Source organism: Natator depressus, chromosome 2, assembly GCF_965152275.1.
Source record: "Natator depressus isolate rNatDep1 chromosome 2, rNatDep2.hap1, whole genome shotgun sequence".
NCBI lineage: Eukaryota > Metazoa > Chordata > Testudines > Cheloniidae > Natator > Natator depressus.
In genome coordinates, this window is record NC_134235.1 from 55,525,385 (window position 1) to 55,545,368 (window position 19,984).

Below are 19,984 nucleotides of genomic sequence, written 5' to 3' on the forward strand. Positions count from 1 at the left end.
AACAGATTAAGGACTGTTTAAAAAAGCTGGACATAGATTCATAGATATTAAGGTCAGAAGGGACCATTATGATCATCTAGTCCGACCTTCTGCACAATGTCCATGGGGCCGGATGCGATGCATCCGAGGGTGCTGAGGGAGTTGGCTGATGTGATTGCAGAGCCATTGGCCATTATCTTTGAAAACTCGTGGCGATCAGGGGAGGTCCTGAATGATTGGAAAAAGGCAAATATAGTGCCTGTCTTTTTAAAAAGGGAAGAAGGATAATCAGAGGAAATTTAGACCGGTAAGTGTCGCCTCAGTCCCTGCAAAAATCATGGAGCAGGTCCTCAAGGAATCAATTCTGAAGCACTCTGAGGAGAGGAAAGTGATCAGGAACAGCCAACATGGATTCATCAAGGGCAAGTCCATGCCTGACCAACCTGATTGCCTTCTATGATGAGATAACTGGTTCTCTGGATATGGGGAAAGCAGTGGACGTGATATATCTTGACTTTAGCAAAGCTTTTGATATGGTCTCCCACAGTATTCTTGCCAGCAAGTTAAAGAAGTAAGGACTGGATGAATGGACTGTAAGGTGGATAGAAAGCTGGGTAGATTGTCGGGCTCAACCGATAGTGATCAACGGCTCGATGTCTAGTTGGCAGCCAGTATCAAGCGGAATGCCCCAGGGGTCGGTCCTGAGGCCGGTTTTGTTCAACATCTTCATTAATGATCTGGAGGATGGCGTGGATTGCACCCTCAGCAAGTTTGCAGACGACACTAAGCTGGGGGGAGAGGTAGATATGCTGGAGGGTAGGGATAGGGTCCAGAGTGACCTAGACAAATTGGAGGATTGGGCTAAAAGAAATCTGATGAGGTTCAACAGGAGAAACGCAGAGTCCTGCACTTAGGAAGGAAGAATCCCATGCGCTGCTATAGGCTGGGGATCGACTGGCTAAGCGGAAGTTCTGCAGAAAAGGGCCTTGGGATTACAGTGGATGAGAAGCTGGATATGAGTCAACAGTGTGCCCTTGTTGTCAAGAAGGCTAACGGCATATTGGGTTGCATTAGTAGGAGCATTTCCAGCATATAGAGGGAAGTGATTATTCCCCTCTGTTCGGCACTGGTGAGGCCACATCTGGAGTATTGCATCCAGTTTTGGGCCCCCTACTTCAGAAAGGATGTGGACAAATTGGAGAGAGTCTAGTGGAGGGCAACAAAAATGGTTAGGGGGCTGGGGCACATGACTTATGAGGAGTGGCTGAGGGAACTGCGCTTATTTAGTCTTCAGAGAAGAGTGAGGGGAGATTTGATAGCAGCCTTCAAGTACCTGAAGGGGGGTTCCAAAGAGGATGGAGCTCTGCTAGGCTGTTCTCAGTGGTGGCAGATGACAGAACAAGGAGCAATGGTCCCACGTTGCAGTGGCGGGGGGTCTAGGTTGGATATTAGGAAAAACTATTTCACTAGGAGGGTGGTGAAGCACTGGAATGGGTTACCTAGGGAGGTGGTGGAATCTCCATCCTTAGAGGTTTTTAAGGCCTGGCTTGTCAAAGCTGTCTCTGGGATGATTTAGTTAGGGATTGGCCCTGCTTTGAGCAGGGGGTTGGACTAGATGACCTCCTGCGGTCTCTTCCAACCCTAATCTTCTATGATTCTAAAAATATACCTTTTGCTTAACAGGTTAATGCTACAACTCCCTTGTCTTCACTAGGATTGTAACACAGGTATTGTAAACTACACCTTTTTTTTTCTAGTGAAGACAGAGCCTTTCAATTTTAGGTCTACTGCTGAGAAATCACCCGTATGCCCACACAAATCTCTTTGCAATTTTACTAATCTGTTATTACTTGTACTAATAGACATTAAATCCTTTTCAGACAGAAATGTGAAATTTTTAGTTGACTTGCCCCTTTTAAAAATGAAATTTAATTCTACAGACTGAGGGCATCAGAGGAGTATTGGAATAGCATACCACTATGTGCTGCTGCAGTCCAACCCCTGAATTAAACTCACAAGTACAGCTCGGCAAGAAACAGTTTTTTTTGTCTTGCAAGAACTTTGACATTTTAAAATGTTACAAATTGTGGTGAAAAGTCAAAATATCAAAAATGTACTGAAAATCCCTCATCCCCCAAATTCAAAGAAGGTCAGTTGCAATGTTTTGTTTTGATGATTTTGAAATGTTTTGATTTCAACTTTAATTTTTTATGTACTTAAATTTTGAAACAAAAAGTAATTTTGAATAAAAAAAGTACTTTTCATTTTAAAAAATGTTGAAACAGGAGGTTTTGATGATTTCAAAACTTTTAAAAAATTATTTTAAATGGGAAATTTATCTAAACTGATCTTTTCCTATGGAATGTTTTTGTTTTGATAAATTGGGATTTTCTGATGAAAAAAATTTGACTAATTCCCAATAGCTAAAATAAGTACCTTTTGAGGGCCTTTCTTCATTAGGGACATTTTTGAAATGTACACCAGTGCGACAACATTGACATAGTTACTCTGATAGGTTACCAGAATCGGGGCTTGTCTATACTTGAAACACTACAGTGTCACAAATGCTGCACTGAAGTTGCACTGCTGTAGCATTTCAAATTAAACACTACCTACCTCAACAGGAGGAGTTCTCCCATTGACGTAGGTTATCCACTTCCCCAGAAGGCAGTAGCTGGGTCGATGGAAGGGATTCTTCTGTCTACCTAATGCGGTCTACACTGGGAATTAGGTTGGCTTGATTATGTTGCAACAGGGAACAGAAATAGAGAATTATGATTATAAAGTCACCAAAATTGGCAATGGGACCCAGGGACAAGTGTAGTACCTGAAACTACTTTTAACTCTCTCTCTTTTTTTTTTTTTTTTTTTTTTTGACTATATGTCAAGTTGTCAGCATCCTTTTAATTTTACACTCTGAAAGTACAGTTTATGTAAAGACTTTACCTTCTTTCTCTGACCATCATTTATTCTTCCATATGCTATTCTGCTGTAGCTATTTTTTCTTTTCCTTTTGATTTTATTACTTTATTTTAAGAGTCATTTCTGCACACTGCATTAGCAGAAGTTAGCAGTAGCAATGGGAGCATTCATTTAAAGTCAGGAGATTTAAGGATATAAAGTGATGAACATAAAGAGCAGACAAAAATAATTACACTTCATATAAAATATAAATAGGAGTGACCCATTATTTTGTGTTGTGCTGCTTGAGCATGATATATTTACCTAAGATAAATTCCTTCTCATTGGTACTATTATGGAATGTTCCCTGTATTCATGAACACACATGTACACCAATGTTACATTTATTGGCTACTGCAAAAAACCCACTCACTTATTCAAAAGATTTCATGATGAAGATAATATTACTATGAAATGTGATTTTTTTTTTTTTTTTTCAAAGTGTGAGCAAAAATTCTCAACTTGTACAGAGCTTAAAGGAATACCGACAGGAGAAGCTGGCTACTGACTGTACAGTAGAAATTGTGGAACACAGTGCTGTCAAATGCAGAAAGCTAAGAAGCTAGAAAAAACATTCAACTAAAATTAATGCATTCAATTCAAACTACTGCCAATCAGACTTTTATACGAAATTGTACAATTGTGTACTTTGTTTATGCAGTGTGTTTTACAGAAAACTATTAGATATATTGAGTGAATTTAAAATAACGATGGTATTTTTCGTGTCCCATCACAAATCTTCCTTAATACCTTCATTCCAATTGTAGATATCTTGGAGAGAAAAGAAAAAGCTTTTAGAAACTTCTACAAATATTCTAAAACAGGTTTTCTAAAATGGAAACATGATTTATAGGTTTCAGTCCTGCAAATACATAGGTGCTTAATTGTAAGCATGTGGGTAGGGCTGTCAAGCGATGTAAAAAATTAATCGCGATTAATCGCACTGTTAAACAATAATATAATACCATTTATTTAAATATTTTTGGATGTTTTCTATATTTTCAAATATATTGATTTCAATTATAACACAATATAAAGTGTACAGTGCTCACTTTATATTTTTGATTACAAATATGTGCACTGTAAAAAAACAAAAGAAATAGTATTTTTTCAATTCACCTAATACAAGTACTGTAGTACAATCTCTTTATCGTGAAAGTGCAACTTACAAATGCAGGATTATGTACAAAAAATAACTGCATTCAAAATAAAACAATGTAAAACTTTATAGCCTACAAGTCTACTCAGTCCTATTTCTTGTTCTGCCAATCGCTCAGACAAACAAGTTTGCTTACATTTGCAGCTGGAGGGATTCAAAAATCAGTGCCAATTATTTTCTTTTAAACTTTTCTAAAATAGGTTAACTCTAGAATGTGTGGCAACCACAAAATATGTGATGGCTTGGAGTGGGATAAAAGTTTTCTCTTTCTCTTTTTTTTTGCATTGCAGAATTGCTCACAAGTGATCATTTGGAAATTCCAAAGTCATGCCGATAAAACCTTTATACCTGTATTACACCATGTCAGCATACATTCTCACTATTTACTAATATTAATGAGTAAATTTCTGAAATCATGTTCAAAATGTGTCTCATTTTCATACATGTTTAAGGGCCAGATCCTGTAATTTGGCCTGTATTGGTAAACCTCTGTGCCAGTACAGATTCAGTTGCATGATTGGGGCCTAATTTTGTAAGATTTCACTTGCTTTAGAAATATAGAAAAAGGAAAAATAATGAAATCTCAGCTTCATTTTTTTTTATTGGCTGTTCAAAAATATAAATCGGAGTCTTCTGTTACCTGTGTAACAAAAATAGTATTCAGAGTAACAGCCGTGTTAGTCTGTATTCGCAGAAAGAAAAGGCGTACTTGTGGCACCTTAGAGACTCACCAATTTATTTGAGCATAAGCTTTCGTGAGCTACAGCTCACTTCATCGCATGCATACTGTGGAAAGTGTAGAAGATCATCTTATATACACAGAAAGCATGAAAAAATACCTCCTCCCACCCCACTCTCCTGCTGGTAATAGCTTATCTAAAGTGATCACTCTCCTTACAATGTGTATGATAATCAAGGTGGGCCATTTCCAATCATACACATTGTAAGGAGAGTGGTCACTTTAGATAAGCTATTACCAGCAGGAGAGTGAGTTTGTTTGTGTGTGGGGGGTGGGGGGAGGAGGTGAGAGAACCTGGATTTGTGCTGGAAATGGCCCAACTTGATTATCATACACATTATAAGGAGAGTGATCACTTTAGATAAGCTATTACCAGCAGGAGAGTGGGGTGGGAGGAGGTATTTTTTTCATGCTTTGTGTGTATATAATAAGATCTTCTACACTTTCCACAGTATGCATGTGATGAAGTGAGCTGTAGCTCACGAAAGCTTATGCTCAAATAAATTGGTTAGTCTCTAAGGTGCCATAAGTACTCCTTTTCTTTTTAAAAATAGTATTGACACCTGAATGTCTCATTTGAAGCATTGACTCATTTATTTTAGTTATATGTGCTTCACTGAACAGCAGAAGTTGAGTTATCTGCTGCATCTAATGATTTGGGCTCTGATCCAGCAAGCTGAGCCATGTGAGCGGACCCCTTGTACGTTACAGAGCCCCTTTGAGTTCAGGAGGACTCCATGTGGGCGTAAGGGTTTTCCAAATGGATCAAATTGCAAAGTCATGGCAGTGGTTAGCACTGTTGCCCTATATAAGCCAACATGTTACCTTTGTCCTTCTAACCTAAATCTAATCTCTCCTTATTTGTATCATGCTCATCACCTCAGTATCTGAGCACTTACAGAGCTACAGAAATGCATATTATTGGTCTACACAAACACCTGAATTTTCTTTTCTCTACTCAGGCTGAAGGCAAATAGTAATTGTGTAACAATGTATTTTTTCCTTCTGCCCTTCTACTTTTATTTTTCTCTCTTCCAGTCTGAGAACAGGCTGAAGAGTGAGAAGTTATTTTGAGCTGGGTTGTTTTTTTTTCCTGTTTGTTTTTGGTGCGTGCATGTGCATGTGTGTCTTAATGGGAAGCTCTGGCAAAAGATGGGCCTTTCATTTTGTCCAGAAAGTGGTCAGGTTTGTAGTAATGAGCTCTTATGGAAACAAATTTCGTAGCTGTGAGGTGGCTTCTAAAAAGCTCTGACACTGATAATCTCCCCAGCAAAACTGTACATGGAATTTTGTTCTAGTATTTTTCATAGGTTACACTGTCTTTTAGGAAGGATGGTTAACAGAGACCAGAGTCAGGAAACTTGGATTGTGTTCTTGGCTCTGGCATAGTCTTGCTGTATGGCTTTGTGTAAGTCACTTAGCCTCTCTGTGCCCCAGTTTCCTTATCCGTAAAATGGGGATAGTAGTAATTCCCTTCTTCACAGGGATGTTGTGAGGCTTCCTTCATTAATGTTTGCAGAAAGCCTTGCATGAAAGGTGCAGTGTAAAGTAGTATTGATATTAATACTTCCATTTTGCTTTCAAAAATCTGAATGCACTCTGCTTATAAATCTTTGTTTATTGCAGTGATAGACAATGGCACAAGTTAAAATTCAGACCGCAGCAAACCTCTCTGGACCTACCCTTCCCCCTCCGGTGCTACCCCCATCAGTAACAAATGCAAGTTCACTGGGTCTGCAGACCTCAATGAATGGATCCATTTCAGAATCAGCTGCCAGCTGTAACAGTCCAACAGCTGGTCTTGTGGATTCTGTACCTTCTAGCAACTCACCAGGTAAGGAGATGTTTCGCTTAGAATACTTATTTTTATTTTGCAATGGAATCCACTTGATGAGTTTTTAAGATAAGTGGATGAGGTCCTAAAGAAAATAAAAACTAAAGAAACAAAACTCTGTAGAAAAATGTTTTGGTTTCAAATGCTGTTTACAGAATTAAGTTCCTTTAGTCGAATTCTGATAGAGCATTCTTAAGAGATATGGAAGCCCCGAAAAAAATAAACTATTCTGCCACATCCTGTGTGAATCTTTTATAATGAAGTTTTAGTACAGCAGGAAGTTATCCAAATGCATTTTCCTTCCCTAGAACAAAATATCTTCAGTCTATTTGGCAGAAAATGGCATTTCCTTTCTTGCCTAATAACTGCTATAGTTCTTGTTCTCAGTTGGGTATAAAATACAGTAAAACGTTACCCCAAAATAAGTCAGCAGTGCAAGTTTGTGTTGGGGGTAGATTCAAAGATGAAAGAAAAAAATAGCAGGAGGAGAAAGACATTAAAGAAACATATAGTACATAAACAATCTGCGTTTAGGAAAACAGACTAGAAGCCACAAAATTGTTGAAAGAACGAAGTTGGGGAGATACCCACACAGACACTAGTAGTAGCGGAGAGGTCTGAAAGAATGTTGGGAAGAATGAGGGGAAACAAGTGTGGGACCACAGGTGTTCATCAATTTTTTGTCTTCTGTGTTTGTGTTTAGAAATTACCCTGAAAGAACAATTAATTCCAATAAAGAGTACAGAGCAGAATGGAATTTTCAGGGACACGGTTTTAACGTACAAGTTAAAATATATAAATGTCCACCTACTGTCTTCCTTATTAAAAAGATTTTATGTATTGCATGTAATTGAAATGGTCACAATAAAAAATGTGTTCTCAAATTAGAAATATGTATATAGTATTTAAACATTGTATTATCAAAGTGCAGTTTTGTTGGCATTAACACAATCTCATATTTTTAGTGTATTATGAGGTTTTTTTAGCCAAAGTATTTTTCTTTTTTAAACATACTACTACTTTTTGCAAAGTTGTGAAGAATATATTTCTCCACAAAAACTTTACAGACTCTTTATTTACAGCTCCTCTCCAAGATAACATGGCAAACCCCAAAGAGAAAACTCCAATGTGTCTGGTAAATGAGTTAGCCCGTTTCAATAGAGTTCAACCCCTGTATAAGCTTCTGAATGAAAGAGGGCCTGCTCATGCCAAGGTAAGGTTACAGTTCCAGGTTATGAGGCATACCTTAAGTTATGAACAGATAATGTCATGGTTTGGACAAGTGCACTTGTCGAATACGATCAGGTTTATAGTGTTGGGGTTTTGTTTTGCTTTGTTTTTGTTATGTTTTTTAGGAAGTTCTTCTGTGTCGCTCTTGGAGCCCTGAGAATCTTTTAATCATCGCCTTCTGCCTTACTTATCCTCTGACCCTTGAGATCATACTTCTTGGCCTTCATCTTTTTCTCTTAAAGATCTCTTCAGAGTCCATCAACTCCCTTCCTTTATCATTCATGGCCGGGTTCGCTGCTGAGCTGCACAAAGCGCTCCTTCCCATCCAGGACCCTAGCAGTCTGCTTCTGAGAATTGCACACGGATCCCTTTGATGGCAGTGCAGACCCACTGCTAACAGACTGCTGGGCTAGTCTTTTCCCATTTTATTTTGTGTTAATCATTTTTATTTAGTCTCCATAAAGTTGGTTATATGGATAGCAAATCTTCTGATTCTATCTGTGTTTTAAAGCACAAAGTATTTATCACAGTATTTTCCTTTAAACCCTGGGTAGCCCACAGTGACAATGGGTCTTTAAGTCTCTCAGTGGTGTTAAAGTACTTAGTGTCTTTGTCTAGTCTCGCATCCTGTTTTGATAGTCAACTGTGATCTGTGAGAACATGTCAGGGTGGTTTCAGATGACCGTGGACCTAAAAAGGCATATTTACATGAAAGAGTTCTCAAATTTCTTCCCTCTTTAAGGGCAGAGTCACAAGAAAGATGACTAAAAAAATTCAGCCTGAGAGAGCAAAATTGAGATTTTTATATTCGAGAACCTTCTTAGCTCTACTCTGCGTCTTCAGAACAGAGCAGCTGAGCAAAGTTCTTGTTAATAACATCCAGCCTTCTGCAAGTTGCTTAGCCTCTCCTGAGAAGTTCTGTATGTGCCCTCCTGATGCTGCACCTTGCATTGTAATCAGTGCAAAGTGGGAGTAAAACACTACCATTCTGGTTTGGCAGTGTTTTGCGCCCATTTTGCACTGGTGTAAATGACAACACAAAGTTCATGGCAACAGTGTCTATCAAAATCAGTGGGAGATGAAAGTACTTCATGCTTACAGAGGCACCCAGGACCTTGCGGGATTCGGGTTTTGGCTCTGTTTTTCTCAGGTTACATATACTTGATTCTTTCTTTAACCCTTCTACTGCTGGTTCTCCTGTTTACTTGTTATGCTACCGTTGTTCAACTACTATGCCATAGAAATCTATGAAATGTTAGGTGCCTACAGGAAGGTTCATTTTGCTTGTACCTTCCCTGAACATTCATCAATAATCCAAGGGATTTTTGTTACTTTAGATTTATAATCTCACTTCTGCATGTTAGAGTCCAGAAACACAGCAGGATGCAGAATAGTTCACTTTGGTTTTAATGCAGATATGTACGTTTTATCATTTGTGTAAAAATTCCTGCTAATGAAATACCTTAGGCCTCTGCTAGATTTCTGTACTTTGTCAGCAGTGCTTTTGTGGGGATTTCCTAATTTGGGCCCTAAGAGGCTAATGTCTTAAAATTGCTGGATGCTTTCTATATAGATCTAGGAAACTGAGTTTTAGAAGTTCATCTGAGCAAATAGGCAAGTGTACAACTTTTTCTTGATGCTTAGCTCTGTTCACTATTACGTGTATCTTTTGTTATAATTAATCATTATGTTTACAGTCCCCGAAGGGTTCCAGGTGCTTTACAGAACGTATGGTTATAAAAAGGCTAGGTCCCTGCCCTTAAAAGCTTACAGTCTAATTTAGAAATGACCCAACAAGTAACAAACAAAGAAGGGATGAGTGTGAGGAAGAATGGGGGTGACGTTAATAAGATCAGAAATAGTTGCAATGCTTTGGCCCGCAGAAAACATTTACATAGAAGTTATTATGATATTGTTAAAGTAGCTATTGTGTATTTATTTCTATTACTGAACATGGTGCTCTACAACGGGTAAAATATGTTAAACAAAGCAAAGTCTCTGTCTGAAAAAACTTATACCCTAAAGGCATGAACTGCTGCTGTCTCCCATGTGACTGCCTGGACACAGCGTGCCAAGGGCTACTTTCCTGTTGCGTATATTTTGCTCCCTTCTCTAGTGGTTTTCATAAAATTCGGAGACATCTAGTGTAATGCAGGCAGTCTGTATGACAGACATAGATGCCAGTAAACTCTTTGTTTTCCTTTTCTTCCTGTTCTGGTTTTTTTTCTGGCAAGTAAGTATTAACAGTTGTGATCAAATGTAAAGAAGCAAATAAGTGCTCCACAGAAAGGAGGAACTCACCTGCAGTAAATTACAATTGCTAGAGGTTGCCACTCCTGAGGCTCTGATCAGAGTGTGGCTGGAAACTGTGCCCTCTGTACAAACGTTGTTGAGCATAGGCAAGTTTTTGGACAGTACTGTTCTCAGTTGGGTTGTCAAATTGGCCACCGGTGCTGGGCTTCCATGTCATTGGGTTTTAGGAGATAAACCAATTTTAAAAAAAAAAGGCAAAAAGATTAGACAGTAGTGCAAAGAAATGGGAGGGAGTTGAGGGACTCAGCATGTTGCAGGATCAGAAAGGAGAAGAAAAAGCTCTATATACAGAAGAAAGAGAAGTGGAATGAAAGGACACAAATTGTGACAAGTGTTTCATTTCTAGGTTTTGCCGTAATGTAATTAAGATAGATATATGTTTGACGGGTTGGATCACAGAACCCCCCCTTAGGACTGCCACCCGATGTGCCAAGACTACTTTTGCTCCTGCTTTTCTGCCCTGTCACCTTATGACTTCAGTGCCCTGCCTGGTTTGAGCCAGACCCGCCAGCCTGCTGCAAACCCAGACCCAGGTCTGAACCACGTCCCCTAACAGCTGTAGGCTTAATTGACAGCAACTTAGGAAGTGTTCCTGTCCTTGACGCTCAGATGCCCAACTCCCAATGGCATTCACACCCTAAATAAATCCGTTTCACCCTGTATAAAACTTATAGAGGGTAAACTCATAAATTGTTTGCCCTCTATAACACTGATAGAGAGATATGCACAGCTGTTTGCCCCTCCCCCCAAGTATTAATACATACTCTGGGTTAATTAATAAGTAAAAAGTGATTTTATTAAATACAGAAAGTAGGATTTAAGTGGTTCCAAGTAGTAACAGACAGAACAAAGTGAATTACCAAGCAAAATAAAATAAAACACACAAGTCTAAGTCTAGTATGGTAATAAAACTAAATACAGATAAAATCCTCACCCAGTAAGCTTCCTTTTACAGATTAGTCTCCTTCTAGTCTGGGTCCAGCAATCACTCACACCCCCTCTAGTAACTGTCCTTTGTTCTAGTTTCTTTCAGGTATCCTTGGGGGTGGAGAAGTGCTCTCTTTAGCCAGCTGAAGACAAAATGGAGGGGTCTCCCCGGGGTTTAAATAGATTTTCTCTTGTGGGTGGAGACTCCCTCCTCTCTCCTTTGCAAAGTTCAGCTACAAAATGGAGTTTTGGAGTCACCTGGCCAAGTCACATGCCCATGCATGACTGAGTTCCTTACCAGCCAAGCCACATTCCTGGGAAAGCATCTCCAAGTTCATCGTTGGCTTAAGGGCTTCTTGATTGGGCACTTACTGAGAATAGTCTTTTCTCAGGAAGCTGACCAACGGCTTCACTAAAACCTACTCGGAATCAAACAAGTATGGAGCCAATATTCATAACTTTGATACGTACAAAAATGATACATGCATACAAATAGGATTAGTAGATTCAATAGATCATAACCTTTACAGAGATATGTTATGTGGCATACGTAGCATAAAACATATAAATCATTCTAGTTATGTCATATATACATTCATAAGTATAATTCCATAAAGCCTTATGGGGGGCACTGTCACAATAGGGAATAAAAACTTCCTCAGAAAATTATCCAGAATGCATATCAAACCATAGCCAAGCTCTGGGCTTCTGGGACCCAAGTTTCCAAGCCTTTAATTTATTATTTGAGACTTTTAAAAATGTTTTTGACCAATTTGATCTCTTTAATTAAATTTCCACCTCTTTCTCGTTCTTTGCAGGAGACTTCTATCAGTCAGTTTTCTAGCTATGGAACTCAACTGAGCATATTATTATTTATTTATTTATTTATTTATTATCTTGAATTCTTGTATCTTAACACTCTGTGCTATAACTGAGATAAATGAGGTGTTAACTGTTGATGTGAACTGTAATACTGGGACCTGGGCTAAAATTCTCAGGGACATACATGGCCAAATTTTCAAAGCTGAGTTTAACAGAAAGAGATGCGTTCACAAATTCAATATGCATTTGTACAGGCACATGCAATATAGAACTAGTTTTTAAGCAGTTACCCAGTTTGCATGATCATATGCAAGTGTTTTGTGGGTGTGGCATGTGCATGCACATTTTGAGCCCACCTTGTTGCACCCAGCTCTACATTTGTGGTTCCTGATCTAGCACATTTAACTCACTTTTAAAAAAACAAAAAAAACCACCTAGACAGACCAAACAACTAAATAAAAGATTTAATTTCACCTTTTTGTCTCATGTACATATTTATGTGGATCTCCAAAACGTATAATAGTATGTTTGTCAAGGCAAGCTGCAATGTATCATGTGCATGTGAGATTATAATCTGGATTAATACTTTTTTCAAATACTTTGATATTTGAAAGAAAATTAATTCATTTTTTTTTCTACCCTCCGTTGTGGAGTGTTATGAGAGCTGCATTTTAAATTTAAACTGCATAAATGTAAATGGCACAATTATTATATGCTTATGATAGAGATACTTTAGGATTTCTTTTTCACACTTTATAATGCTTGGTTGTTACTCTGTGATGAATTGTTTGCTTGAGATTGTTCTTTACTATTGATTTTTAAGTTTTTAGAGTTGAGTCAATAGCCAACTTTGTTAAATCTGAGTTATTTCAGTTCATAATCTGCGTTATAGAGCTCATGTTAAAGAAACAAAATTAAGTTAAGACAACACAATATTTGTATACTTTATACTGTTGAACAAAACCCTTGGTTGCCAGGGCTTTTGCTTTGAGTGTATGTGCTTTATTTTTTTTGAAGAAAAATTGAGTTAGAAAAAATATTGTATGGCTCTTATTGAGTAAAAATCTTCAGGCCCAATTCTCTACTTTCTTGAAGCTCTATAGTCATTTACACCCATACAAAATGGGACTAAAACCTTTCATACCCACTTCTCACTTGTGTAAGTGACCACACAGATACAAGATTGAAGAATCAGGCTCTTACATTTAATTTTTATATCCCTCCAAGAATATCAGGTTGATACTTTAGTTTCTACTATTTGACTTTTATAACACTTTTTGTGATTGCTGGTGTGATGTTGTGTGATTTATTTTTATATTTAAAGGCCAAATGTTGCCTAGTGACTTCAGTGGGAACCCTATACATACATCTGTGAGCAGAATTTGGCCCAAAGTATCATAACAAATAAAGGAATGCAGTTCCTCTCCATCTGGGTAGTGTTTCACATGTATTGCTCTAAGTCACCTTGGTGACAGTCTTGCCATTCTTTACCTGTTCTTTATATTTTTGAAGATGTTCACAGTGCAGCTGAATCTTGGTGAGCAGACATGGGAAGCGGAAGGGAGCAGTATTAAAAAGGCTCAACATGCTGCTGCTAGCAAAGCTTTGAACAAAACAAACCTTCCCAAACCAACTCCCAGACCACCCAAAAATAACATTAATAATAACCCAGGTATGTTGCCTATTCATTTCCCTCCAAATAATGAATCTTCTTGTTTGTCATGGAACAGCAGGTTTAGATGCTTTATAGAGGTTTATACAGTATTTTATAGTAGGCATAAGTAGAGCTGGAAGATAAGGTAACATATAATTAAGAACCTTACAGTGAGTGTGCATGGTAATTCTTTTTATCTGCTGTAGCAGAAGCTGCTGAACTGCACGTGAATACATTTACTTCTGCAAGACTCACCTCTGAAGGTAAAGGTACAGGCCAGTTTATGTGGTCAACAGTAACTAAGCGCAAAAGTAACAAGATTGAACTGACCATTTTTACATTAGTAAGAATACTGAAGCTTGCAAACTGGCTTTTCATGGAAAAGGCCAAATTCTACCTGACTTACTCCATGTGCAATGCCGCTGAAGGTGAATATAGAAATTGGGGCAGAATTTGGCACAAAAATTTCAGTACATAATTCCCTGCCTAATAGATTTTCCTTTGTAGCAACATAAATTATTTCTTCCAGCTAGTTCTGCATACTTTATTATTCAGTTAATCAGAAGGACATTTGTGGAGTCATGTGCCCTTCATCTGGAGATGTTACTTGCAAGTTGCACACTGCACGCAACATAATCTGGTGTACATGAGAAAATAAAATACAAACACAGGAAATGCATCCCTCGGTGCTTATGAATCTCAGTCACATGCTCAGTGACTTATTCTTGTCTGATAAAATAATAATTAATGAAATATATAAAGATCCCTTTATTTGTTTTACGATTTTTCCTCCATTACTTTCTCTCAACCACTTTCAAAAAGATTCACTTTGCACTAAGGGTCTGTCTGACTGAGGAGGGCTGGACAAACCTTTCTCCAGATCCCATCAATAGTGGCCTGAGCCTTGTCTTAAAGGGATTGTTTGTGAACAATCTAGGGTTTTCTTTCCCATCTTCCACTCCCTTAGGGCTGAGCATATTACTCCTATAACTCTTCCAGATCCTCTGGCTCAGGGCTTGATCCTGTTTCCACTGAAGTCAATGGGACTTCTGCTGTTTAGTTCAGTGGAAGCAGGTGCAGCACCCTGAGGAAGAAGGGCCTTGGATTTGGCTCTTGTTGTGGCAGCATGTTATACAGGTGATAGGAGTTTTGGACTAGCCTCTTCTAATATTTTTAATTGAAAAGTATGGAACAGAAAAAAGAATACAGGGAGTCCTTGACTTACGACGAACGGCACTTACAACGTTTCTGAATTGATACCCCGATTCGACTTATGACAATTGGTTTCAACTTTGACACTTGGTCCTGCAGTGGAGCGGATTGCGGTTCCGAGTTACAACGTTTTGACTTAACGACGCAATTTTCAGGAACCAATTGTGTTGTAAGTCCAAGGACTGCCTGTAATGAGAATTTCCCTTAAAGTTAAAAAATCTATTGCGTATACAGGCATTCATATGATGCTGTCATCTTTCTTTAAGACCTTTTCTTTCAAAGCACAGGTATCTTTTGATCTAGTAACTACCTGTATTTTTATTGTGTAGCTGAATTCATAGTCACTTGAAGTCCAATTCTGCAGTCCTTGCAGTTCTTCCTTTGAGGAAAAACTCAAAATTGTGTTTAGTGGTAGTTTAGCCTAGCACCGCATAAAACCTGCAACATTGGCACATAAAACCCAAATAACTGGTTTATTATAATTATTGCTCTTCTGGGCTGGATTAATGCCCACATCTGATTATAGTTTTAGATAATGGAATACACCTATTTAAACTCAGTTTGGATTTTTCTTCTCGCTGTAGAAGTGGGACACATTTTGGTTTATAATTTGCCAGTGAGATTTCCCCTGAAGTAAATAACAAGACAGTTATATTAAATGATTTGAGTCTTCTAATGGTTTTGCTTTTTAAATAAGGCATTTTATGATTATTGCAGCCTCATATTTGACATTATGGAGAATAAATAATTACACACACAATGGTAGTTGTTTGTTTACTATTTTGCACTCTTTGACCAGGAGATGGCTGTAGTAGCACTAAATTTTAATGAATTTAGTCTCCAGTTCATAAGTTACTAAAATTTTAAGTTTTTAATTTAGTCATAGATTTTACCTCTTATCTCTTGAAACGAAATCATTTAGTTCTGACTTCTATCAAATTGTTATTAAATTATTACAGTAATGTATGCTACTGCTATCTTGTTTCAATACCTGTAAACTTTTTGTATAAGAGATTTTTGGTTTTCATCCATTTATTTAGTGGCATCCAGTGGAAAGAAACGTGATTCTTGTACTGGTACTAATTTCAAAATGCTTCATAGTATTTTAAAGGCGTTCTTGAGATTGTTCAAAGCTGATAAACCAGTCTGATGATAGTAATCACATTTGGGCAGAGTTGTCTGCCCAGATTCCAAGAGAATACATGAAGATGTCAATTTAAGTGCTTGTTTACATTTATTGATTTAAGGTTGGATCTGTACCCCCATTTTATACTGGAATTTGATGCAACTTCTTAGTCACTGCTTTTTTAGGTTAGTAGGAAAATCAAGATCTGTTTTACAGCCTTCCCACCCACCCCCAACACTGTATGTATGGTTTTAACATGCTTTACTGTTGAAGAGTCTTACATGTGGTCTTATTTATTACAGGCAGTATAACTCCAACAGTGGAGCTGAATGGTCTGGCTATGAAAAGGGGAGAGCCTGCCATCTACAGGCCACTAGATCCAAAGCCAATCCCAAACTATAGAGCAAATTATAACTTCCGGGGCATGTACAATCAGAGGTTTGTATGTTGTGTGCTATTACTTCTCCACTGCTTAAACAAATGCTAAGTTTCTTTAAACTTTATAGACTACTGCAATGTAAAATAAAATTCTTACCAAGGAGTGGATGTGCAGCGCAGCTTAGAAACACTCATAAATTGGTGAGCAATACATGTTTAAAATGACAAGTGCCTAAGGATATCAGAGTGCCTAGGGATGAAGGCATGTGTAAAATTTGTTTTGATTATTATTAAATGTAGATTGGAACTAGAACTCAGTCTGTACAGGAGGGACATGAATCAGATTAACTCTCCATAAAGGTGTTGCTTTTCATTGCTGATCTTTTAGCTGTTGCAAGATTGCGCTGAATGCTACAAACTCCCTTTTCTCTTGGCGGCGGGTAAGATTGGGAGGGCTCCATCTGGAAAGTTAACATGCTGTGGAGCTGTCCTCCCATCTCCAGTAGATGTTTACAGCTTTCTTCAGGCACAAGTAACTCAGTTCTTCAATTCACAAATGTTGCTACGTGATAACTTTTGATTTATTAATAAAAATGTTATTCCGCATTTTAAAAACCTCCAACCTAATCCTCCTTGTATGGAGTAATTGTTGCTAATGATAAGAGGGACCTCTAAGCAGCCATTATTTCAGAATAATAGTTTTCCTTTTTGAGCTATTCTGTCCACTCTTAAGAGACTGGTAAAAGTTAAATGTGTGACAGCTTTGTCAAGTGAGCATCCTAATAGTTCCGTGTCTGACAAAGCCTTATCATTTACTAGGAAGTATTATAACTTTTCTTAGTAGTTTCATGACTGGTCCTTGTTCTGATCTGCTGCAAAATAGATGTAACATGTTGGCAATTTATACTAATTCATCCTGAATTAAATGTAGCTTGGATATAATGTGGTCACCTGAGAGACTTAAAGATTTTTTTTTCTGGGGGTAGGCTGGACCTCAGTTGCAAAGAGTCCCTGTTCCTCTTTTATCTTCTTTACCTCAAAGGAATTGAATCATACCAACTCTCGTTGTGAATAAAAAGGATTGAAGGTTTGGTTAACACTCCCGACTTGTCCAAAGGAATTCTCTCTACAGTGATCCAAAGCACTTGTTTGGTTGAGTGTGTTGCCTCTGTTACTCTCTGTCACTGCTTGGATAGACTGTATTGTAGCATGGCCTGCTTTTACTAAATGGCTTTGTTGGCTGAAATTAACTTTTTTTTATTAATACTTTTGCTCAGTATTTTAGGACTCCTATAATTAGTAGAAATATCAATAGAAATTACTTGGCTGACAAAATAAAATTATCTAGACTAGGAAAATTTTTAACGTAGGAAAAAAAAATCTAGAATGTGGAATAGTGAAGTATTTTTTTCTTCTGGTGTAGTGTACTGAAGATCCCTCATGAAAGCACAGTCCACAACAATTTTTATTGTTATTACTTTATAAAAAGTGTTGCATAAAATAGTTTTATTTCTCTACTTAGGAGACTCACTGAAATGTCTCAGACTTCATTCAGGTAGCATTTATTCTAATTCAAATTTTTGAAATAAATCCGTGATTGACGCTCTGATATTTCAAAGAGGGATTTTCTTGCTTTCAAAAAAACACCTTTGCACAAACTTCATTTGACTTTGCCATTTAGATATTTGTGTTTGTCTTAAGACTTCTTCCCTTGGAGCCCCACGTTCCTTCTTTTGGCACCTGCTGTGAAATCATAACCCTGGATTTGTGATGACATGCTATTTCTGTAAAATTGACTGTTTATGAGAAAATCAGTAATAAACCTTCAGCCTCTCACAATCCTGTGGTCCTTATTTAGGCAAAACTCCGAGTGATTTCAGTGGAAATTTGACCACAGAATTTGACTGTTACACATAAGAGGAAAAGATGGGCTGTGAAGGGATAAACCTCTTTTTAAGCACAGTTTTCTTTGGGCTAGATTGATTAAGACTGTGTGCCTGCATGGTGTAAGAACCCTCTGTACATGGGCTACCTGGACCTTGGATGTTCCAGGTGTGTAGGAATAACTAGGGCTACTTGGTTGCTTGCGTCTTCACAAGAGCTGATGGGCAGGGAGAGATGGGAATTAGGTGGAGCCTTTGCTCCACCTCACCCTCTGCTCACTGGGCAGAGTAGCTGCACCAGCATAGGGAAGAAATGGTTAATAATTTGCTGTGGGTCAGCTGCAAATTACTACACGCACACATACCAACACCCCCACACCAGAAGAAAGGGGGAAGCAATATATGTTGTATACAAAACAAACAGTGGTGATGATCTTGCATTTATATATCTCCTTTTATCTGAATGGATCCCAGAGAGCTTTATAAACTTTAACTGAAGGAAAATAAGCTCTTATGATTTCAGGAATAAGTTGCTTGTTCCCCAAATTAATTTTCTTTCTCACAAACAAATTAACTCTCACAAAGTTCTTGGGGATTTTGCAGCATGAAGTTTACATTTAAGAAAATGTTCTTTGGGCAACAGAATTAAGATTACTCTGTTTCACTTACATTGTAAGCAGACATGAAATCTGCTCAAACACTGTTGTCACCTTTGTACATTAATTGTTGTTTTGTGAGCTACCTTGACAAAGGTTGCTCATGGCCAAAAAATTAGCATGCTTCTTGTTATGTCTGGCAAGAAATGTTAGTTATGTGTATAAAGAGAATGTGGCTATTTATGACCCCAATGCAGTGTGCTTGTGAGTGCTCTGTGTGAGGTAAAAGTGCGAATGAATTAGGAGATTTAGGTCTTATCCTAGGTTCCATTTGTCAACATTTCAAACTTCTCCCCCCATATTATTTGCTACAATTCAGTAGAACTGGCAAACTGTTCAGAAAAGACCAAGGACTGGAATAGCAGGTCAGGACTGAGGTACATTGGCAGAGCTGTATGATGAAACTTACATACACCTTGTCATGCTATATCTCTCTCCTGCCAGTGCTATTAATCCCTCACTTTCATGAGCATGCTGTTCATTTACAGAATTAAAAAGAATCAAAAACATAATTGTTCAATCACATGAAAGCTGTGAAAAATAAAACAAGCTCTGTCTGAGTTCCAGCTACATAAGTCTGTCCAGCTTCCTCCATGTGTATGTCTCCATTTGATTACCTTTTAATATCACAATGTGTTGTCTTCAGTTAGAGTTGAAAATAATCCTCCTTGAAGTTTAATTCAATGACAGTATTTTCAATGACAGGGAGTCTGTAAAATGCAAAAGAGATGTGATATCTTACAAATGCACCCAAACCACATGCTTTTAGTCAAGAAATAAAAGCCACTGGAAACTGAACACCTGCTTTTGATGTTGTAATACTGCAAGCCCTTGTCAGAGGGATCACAGAGTACACCCCCCTCCCCTTCCTTTGGAAGAATCCTTAAATGATTTGCTTATAACATAAAATTCCTTAAAACTGTCTCACCACAGTACAGGGAGCTTGAAAGCCTTAAAAGAAACCTTTGGAAATTAAAAACACTTGTGAAGTATAGAAACAAAGAAAAAGCAAAACAATGAGTGGATACAAGGATAAAACTGAAAATAATTAAAGCAGCACTAGTTCAGTTTTGAAAAATTTCATGTGATGGGACTGCCTTATGAGTGTGTG

At 37.9% G+C, this 19,984-nt stretch overlaps 1 protein-coding gene across 4 annotated transcripts in view; it reads left to right on the forward strand.

Annotated features, from left to right (window-relative positions):
* Positions 1 to 19,984, forward strand: part of STAU2 (staufen double-stranded RNA binding protein 2) — a 222,988-nt gene that overhangs the window by 14,954 nt on the left and 188,050 nt on the right. For 3 of the 4 annotated variants that reach the window (XM_074944229.1, XM_074944226.1, XM_074944228.1), the window contains exons 2-5: positions 6,465 to 6,672; positions 7,755 to 7,885; positions 13,477 to 13,636; positions 16,259 to 16,394. In XM_074944229.1, the coding sequence (XP_074800330.1) occupies positions 6,474 to 6,672; positions 7,755 to 7,885; positions 13,477 to 13,636; positions 16,259 to 16,394 (626 nt within the window). In that variant the 5' untranslated portion in view covers positions 6,465 to 6,473. Of the gene's footprint in view, positions 1 to 1,586; positions 1,707 to 6,464; positions 6,673 to 7,754; positions 7,886 to 13,476; positions 13,637 to 16,258; positions 16,395 to 19,984 lie in introns of those variants that run through there. The other variant, XM_074944227.1, reaches the window with a different exon arrangement.